The sequence below is a fragment of the Ornithorhynchus anatinus genome, chromosome 1 (genome assembly GCF_004115215.2).
Source record: "Ornithorhynchus anatinus isolate Pmale09 chromosome 1, mOrnAna1.pri.v4, whole genome shotgun sequence".
Classification (NCBI taxonomy): domain Eukaryota; kingdom Metazoa; phylum Chordata; class Mammalia; order Monotremata; family Ornithorhynchidae; genus Ornithorhynchus; species Ornithorhynchus anatinus.
In genome coordinates this window covers 181,234,523-181,241,847 of record NC_041728.1, presented here as the reverse complement: position 1 = coordinate 181,241,847, position 7,325 = coordinate 181,234,523, and the positions used below count along the sequence as shown (strand labels likewise).

At 56.6% G+C, this 7,325-nt stretch overlaps 1 protein-coding gene across 1 annotated transcript; it reads left to right on the top strand.

Annotated features, from left to right (window-relative positions):
• Window positions 1–217: 217 nt before the first annotated feature.
• On the top strand, window positions 218–6,284 carry FEV (FEV transcription factor, ETS family member). Its single transcript, XM_039914863.1, has 3 exons — window positions 218–258; window positions 1,048–1,190; window positions 5,637–6,284. Exons 1-3 carry the CDS (start codon window positions 218–220, stop codon window positions 6,218–6,220), a joined length of 768 nt encoding a protein of 255 aa, XP_039770797.1. The 3' UTR covers window positions 6,221–6,284.
• Window positions 6,285–7,325: the final 1,041 nt, after the last annotated feature.

Sequence of the window (7,325 nt, the reverse complement as noted above, 5' to 3'; positions counted from 1 at the left end):
GTCCCCTGCGCCCCCAAATCCGCCCCGGGGCGCGCCCCCCTTTCCAACCCAGGCCCAACCCGGGCCCCTTCTCCTCCTTCCCGGAGGCGGGGGCTGCTGCTGCAGCTGCTGCTTTGGGGGGGGGTCTCGAAGACCCAGAGAGCAGCCAACACCCCCTCCATCGCCCCCCCCCACGGCCTCGGCCCCCTCCCCACCCCCTCCCAGTCCCCCGGAGGCGATGAGACAGAGCGGCGCCACCCACCCCCGACTCCTCAACATGTACCTGCCAGGTATGAGGGTCGGGGGGCTTGGGGGGCTGGGGGTCGGGGGGCTGGGGGGTTCCGTAGGCCTTGGGGCTTGAGGAAGGGGCGGGGGGCGGGGAGGGCAGGGGATCCAGAAGCTTTGGGGTCGGAGGGCCAGAATTTGGGGAGGGGGTCGGGTCTGGGGGGGAGACCGGAATGATGGGGCAGGGGCTTGGTTATGTCGGGGTCGGGGGGCGAGGGGGTAGAGACTGGGCAGCCTAGTGGGTTGGGGTGGGGGGGGTTGCTAAAGGGGACCAGAGGAGGATTTGGGTACCTGGAGGCCTTAAAGGAGGCTGAGGAAGGTGGAAACTGGAATCTCCAGATTGGTGGGGGTTGGGGAGGGATTTGGGGGCCTCCAACGCCCCCCCCCCACTGCTACCTACCCTCTCTGGGGTCTCCCCCCGGCCTCCCTTCTGCCTCTGTCTCTCCAGTCTCCCCTCCTTGTCGGCTGTCCCAGCCGGGCTCCCCCTATATAAGGCTCCCTCCTGCTGGCTCAGAGAGCGGATTTCCTTTTTCCTGGACGCGTTTCCTGGCTCCGGCTGCAACGCGGGGGTCGCCGCGGGCCCAGGGAGGAAGGGGGAGAAGGGGGTCGCCGGCCCGGAGGCGGGAGGAGGCGGAACCGGGGGGCTGGGGGGAGGGGGGAGCCTTTGAGTGGGTGGGCAACCCCCTTAAAGCTCCCACTTTCCTTCCACGAGGCTCCACCAGGTTCCTCTCCGCCTCCCCTGATTCCAGGGTGGGTGGTCTCCTTTCCCCCCACCCCGGGGGGGGGGACCCCCACTCCCACCCCCTCTCTACCCGTTATTGCCCCCCTGAGCGTCTCCTCTTCGCTGTCAGATCCCATCGGGGAGACGCTGTTCAAGGAAGGCAAGAATCCGGGCTGGGCATCCCTGAATCCCACCGTGCAGAAAGGTGAGCGCCGGGCGCGGGGCAGCGTGGCCTAATGGGTAGAGTCCGGGCTGGGAAGTCAGAGGACCTGGGTTCTAATCCCGGCTCCGCCAATTGTCTGCTGGGCGAGCCGCTTCGCTTCTCTGGGCCTCAGGGACCTCATCTGGAAAATGGGGATGAAGACTGTGAGCCCCACGTAGGACAACCTGATGACCTCGTATCTCCCCCAGCGCTTGGAACAGTGCTTGGCACATAGTAAGCGCTTAACAAATACCATTATCATTATTATTATCTCAGCGTTTAGAACGGTGATTGGCATATAGTAAACGCTTACCTTGTATCAAGTCCAGCGCTTGGTACAGTGCTTGGCACATAGTAAGCGCTTAACAAATACCATTATCATTATTATTATCTCAGCGTTTAAAACGGGGCTTGGCATATAGTAAACGCTTACCTTGTATCAACTCCAGCTCTTGGTACAGTGCTTGGCATATAGTAAGCGCTTAACAAATGCAATTATTATTATTGTTAATAATAACAAATACTATTATTCTTATTAACTCAGCGCTTAGAGCAGTGCTTGGTACGTAGTGCGCATTTACCATGTATCAACCGCAGCGCTTAACGAATACCATCATCATTATTATTATTATTACCCCAGCGCTTAGAACTAGTGCTTGACACGTAGTAAGCGCTTAACAAACACCATTATTATTATTACCCCAGCGCTTAGAATTAGTGCTTGGCACATAGTAAGCGCTAACAAACACCATTATTATTATTGCAATTATTATTATCCCAGCGTTTAGAACTAGTGCTTGGCACAAAGTAAGCGCTTAACAAACACCGTTATTATTATTGTCCTTATTATTACCCCAGGGTTTAGAACTAGTGCTGAGCACATAGTAAGCGCTTAACAAGCACTATTATTATTATTGTTATTATTATTACCCCGACGTTTAGAACTAATGCTTGGCACATAGCGCTTAATAAACACCATTATTATTATTGTTACTCTTATTACCCCAGCGCTTAGAACTAGTGCTTGATTCATAGTAAGCGCTTAACAAACACCATTATTATCATTATTATTATTATTACTTGGGGGACACGGCACCTGGGGGGGGCGGAGGGAATGGCCCAGAAGGTGGGGTCCCGCCCGGGGACCGTCTGATCCCCTCAGGCTGGGGTCACCCTCCCTTCCCCGAACCCCGACTTCCAGGACAACGTGCGCGGACACGGGCAAGGAGAAGCAGCGTGGCTCAGTGGAAAGAGCCCGGGCTTGGGAGTCAGAAGTTATGGGTTCTAATCCCAGCTCTGCCGCTAGTCAGCTGTGTGATTTGAGGCAAGTCACTTCACTTCTCTGTGCCTCGGTGACCTCATCTGGAAAATGGGGATGAAGACTGTGAGCCCCACGGGGGACAACCTGATCACCTTGTATTCCTCTCCCCCAGTGCTTAGAACGGTGCTCTGCACATAGTAAGCGCTTAACAAATACCATAAAACAAAAGGACTGACCCATGGCCGGGGCTCCATCCCACCCCGAGCCCCCCGCCCACCGCCGGACCGCTGGGAGAACAGGGGAGCGATGCTGGCATGGGGGATGGGAGGGACCCCCACTTCCCTGCTTCTTTGCGACCCCCACTCCCTCCCCTCCCACTTTGCGAGACCCCAATCGATGCATTACCTCCAGGGCGATAATAATAATAATGATAGGCGATATGCCACTTGTCTGCTGTGTGACTTTGGGCAAGTACTTAACTTCTCTATACCTCAGTGACCTTATCTGTAAAATGGGAATTAAGACTGTGGGACAACCTGATGACCCGGTATCTCCCCCAGCGCTTAGAACGGCGCTCGGCACATAGTAAGCGTTTAACAAATACCAACATTATTATTATTATAATCTCCCCGCCCCTCCCCACGAAAGGGTCCTCGTCCGGGATCCGGAGGCCACTTGACTCACCGTGGGTCCCTCTCGGGGTATGACGTCACAGACCTGACGTCATAAGGTCGGCCCCGGGAGGCTCCACGGAAAAACGCGGGGGGGGATCCGGGTTGGGGAAGTGGGGCGGGTGGGCATCTGCATCAGAAGAATCGAGGCAATTATGCGGCTTGGGAGTCAGAGGTCATGGATTCTAATCCCGTCTCCGCCACTTGTCAGCTGTGTGACTTTGAGCAAGTCACTTCATTCATTCAATAGTATTTATTGAACGCTTACTATGTGCAGAGCACTGTACTAAGCGCTTGGAATGTGCAATTCGGCAACAGAGACACTTCTCTGTGCCTCAGTTCCCTCATCTGTAAAATGGGGATTAAGACTGTGAGCCCCATGTGGGATAACCTAATTATCTTGTATCTACCCCAGCGCTTAGAACAGTGCTTGGCACATAGTAAGCGCTTAATAAATACCAGCATTATTACTATTATTATGCGGATCGTTCAGAGGGGTTAAAAAAAAACCAACAGGCTTCTGTCCGAACCGGTCGAGTAATAGATGTCAAATCGTTTTCTTGTTTTTCTTACCTCAACGACCTATTCATTCATTCATTCAATCGTATTTATTGAGCGATTACTGTGTGCAGAGCACCGGACTAAGCGCTTGGAATGTACAATTCGGCAACAGATAGAGACAATCCCTACTCAACAACGGGCTCGCAGTCTAAACGGGGGAGACAGACAGACAGCAAAACAGAACAGAACAAAACAAATAGTCTGGCGAGACAAGATAAATAATAATTACAAATAAATGATTAATAATAATAATTATCTGGAGTGGGGGAGGGCGTGCGGATTTTGAAATCCCAGGGTCTGTCCCGGAAATAATTAAGCCTCGGGGCTCTCATTTCCCCGAAACGCTCACCATCCGGATAATCCGCAGCCTGGGGAATCCAAAATAAACTCGAAACTCTTTGGAGAGTTTAACATCTTCAGCCCTGGACAGGGTCTTCATTCATTCATTCATTAGATAGTATTTATTGAGCTCTTACTACGTGCAGATCACTGTACTAAGCGCTTGGTGTGTACAGTTCGGCAACAGATAGAGACAATCCCTGCTCAATAACGGGCTCACAGTCTGGATGGGAGGGGGGGGTTTAATTAGCCCACTTGTCTCCCCCAAGGCGTTTGCGGCATCTGCGTTATCCCCCATAGAGACCCTCGCCCTTTTCCATTCCAGATCCTCCCCCTGTGGCCACCCTCCCCCTCTTCCAGATATCCCCCGGTAGTAATAATAACAATTATGGTATTTGTTAAGCCCTATGTGCCAACCACTGTTCTAAGCGCTGGGGAAGATATGTTAATGAGATGGGTACAGTCCCTGTCCCACATGGGCGCACACTCTTATTCCCCATTTTACAGATGAGGTCACTGAGGCCCAGAGAAGCGAAGTGACTTGCCCAAGGTCACACAGCAGACATGCGGTGGAGCCGGGATTAGAACCCAGGTCCTTCTGACTCCTAGGCCCTGACTCTAGGGACTAAGCCACTCTGCTTCAAGCCCCCGTGGCGATCCTCGCCCCTTCCAGACCCTGCCTTCGTGGCGACCCTCTCCCCCATCCAGCCCCTCCCCCAGTGGCACCCTTTTTTCCCCTATTCAGTCCCCTCCTTCTGTGGTGACTCTCGACCCCTTCCAGACCCTCTCTCTGTGGCGACCCTCACTCCCATCCAGCCCTTCCCCCTGTGGCTACTCTCTCCCCCTTCCGGCCCCCTTCCCCTGTGGCGACTCTCCCTCCCTCCAGACCCTCCCCCTGTGGTGATCCTCTACCTCTTCCAGCCCCCTCCCCCTGTGGTGATCCTCAGCCCCTTCTAGACCTCTCCCCGTGCAGGGAACGTCTCCCCTTCCTCTGCGGTGACCCTCTCCCCCTTCCAGACCCTCCCCCTGTGGTGACCCTCACCCCCTCAAGACCCTCCCCCTGTGGGGACCCTCTCCCCCTTCCAGATCCTCCCCCTGTGGTGACCCTCACCCCCTCCAGACCCTCCCCCTGTGGTGACCCTCTCCCCTTTCCAGAACCTCCTCCTGTGGCGACTCTCGTCCCCTCCAGACCTTCCCCCTGTGGTGATCCTCTACCTCTTCCAGCCCCCTCCCCCTGTGGTGACCCTCACCCCCTTCTAGACCTCTCCCCCTGCAGGGAACGTCTCCCCCTCCCCTGTGGTGACCCTCTCCCCCTTCCAGACCCTCCCCCTGTAGCCACCCTCGCTCCTATCCAGCCCCTCCCCCTGTGGCGACCCTCGTCCCCTCCAGACCCTCCCCCTGTGGTGACCCTCACCCCCTCCAGACCCTCCCCCTGTGGTGACCCTCTCCCCCTTCCAGACCCTCCCCCTGTGTCCACCCTCACCCCCTTCCAGCACCCCAGCAGTCCCCCTCCCCCATGGCGACCCTTACCCCCTTCCCTCCCCAGCCCTGAAGAGACCCCCCCCCATACACACACCAAATGTCTCCCCCACCCCCCACCCCCCTCGACCCACATAGGCAGCGGCCAGATCCAGCTGTGGCAGTTCCTGTTAGAGCTCCTGGCCGACCGGGCGAACGCGGGCTGCATCGCGTGGGAAGGTGGCCACGGCGAGTTCAAGCTCACGGACCCGGACGAGGTGGCCCGGCGCTGGGGCGAGCGTAAGAGCAAACCCAATATGAACTACGACAAGCTCAGCCGGGCGTTGCGCTACTACTACGACAAGAACATCATGAGTAAAGTCCACGGCAAGCGCTACGCCTACCGCTTCGACTTCCAGGGCCTAGCTCAGGCCTGCCAACCTCCCCCGGCCCACTCCACGGCCGCTCACCACCATCACCCCGCCCACGAGGGAGCTCTCTACAAATTGCCCCCCGGCCTCGCCCCTTTATCCTTCCCCGGCCTCTCCAAGCTCAACCTCATGGCCGCCTCGGCCGGGGTGACTCCGGCCGGATTCTCTTACTGGCCCGGCCCAGGTCCGGCTGCGGCCGCTGCTGCGGCCGCAGCCGCCCTCTACCCCAGCCCGGGCCTTCAGCCCCCCACCGGGCCTTTCGGGGCCGTGGCCAGCCCGCACCTCGGGGGAGTGGGTGGACACTATCAGTAGCCTTCCCTTCCCATCTCGGTCCACCCCCAGCAGCCTCCTCCATGCCCCTTCTCACTCTCCGCCTCCTGAGGGGTGTGTGGGGTGGGTGGGAGGGCTGGTGGTTCCAGGACACTAGGAGTTAAACCATCTGGCCCGGGTCCGTCCCCAATCGGTAATAAATTCTGACATGTTTTGCGCTTACATTGTGCCAGGCACTGTACTAAGCGCTGGGGCGGATGAAGCCTTCCCCTCTTTCCCGGGCTCTCTCACTCAGGGCAGTGTGGGGGAGACCCACAAGGAAGGGAAGAGGGGGGACCCCGGCCGGCGGTCTCTGCCCCTACGATGCCGGCCTCACCTGGGAGTAGTCCGGCCTACCCTCGGCCGGGCCCAACGGCCTCCTCAACCCTGTCTGGGTCACCCTCTCCCCCGCGACCCGGCTCCCATTAAAAGTTCTCACCTCCGCTCTCCGCTTCTGCCTCCTTCTGTTTCTCGTCTGGATGCAGCTCGGGCCTGGAAGGGGAAATCACTGCCCTAGTAGTTGTGCTCCCCCGTTTTCGCCTGTCCTGCCATCGACCCCTGGCCCACGTCCTACCTCTGGCCCTCCCTCCTCACATCCACCAAACTCACTCTCTTTCCCTCTTCCAAGCCCTATTGAGACCTCACCTCCTCCAGGAGGCCTTCCCAGACTGAGCCCCCCTTTCCCTCTACTGCCCCTCCCCCCCACCCTCTGCTCGTCCCCCTTCCCCTCCTCTCAGCACTGTGCTCATTTGTATATTATTTATCACCCTATTTATTTTGTTAATAAGGTGTACATCCCCTTGATTCTATTTATCTTGATGATGTCACCTTGTTTTTGTTTTGTTCTGTTTTGCTTTGCATCTGTCTTCCCCGTTTAGCTTGTGAGCCCGTCATTGGGCAAGGATCATCTCTCTCTGTTGCCGAATTGTACAGTCCAAGCTCTTAGTCCAGCGCTCTGCACATAGTAAGCGCTCAATAAATACTATTGAATGAATGAATGAATGAAGAATACTAATAATGATGGTATTCGTTAACCGCTTACTGTGTGCCCAGCACTGTTCTAAGCGCTGGGTGGAATACAAGGTCATCAGGTTGTTCCACACGGGCT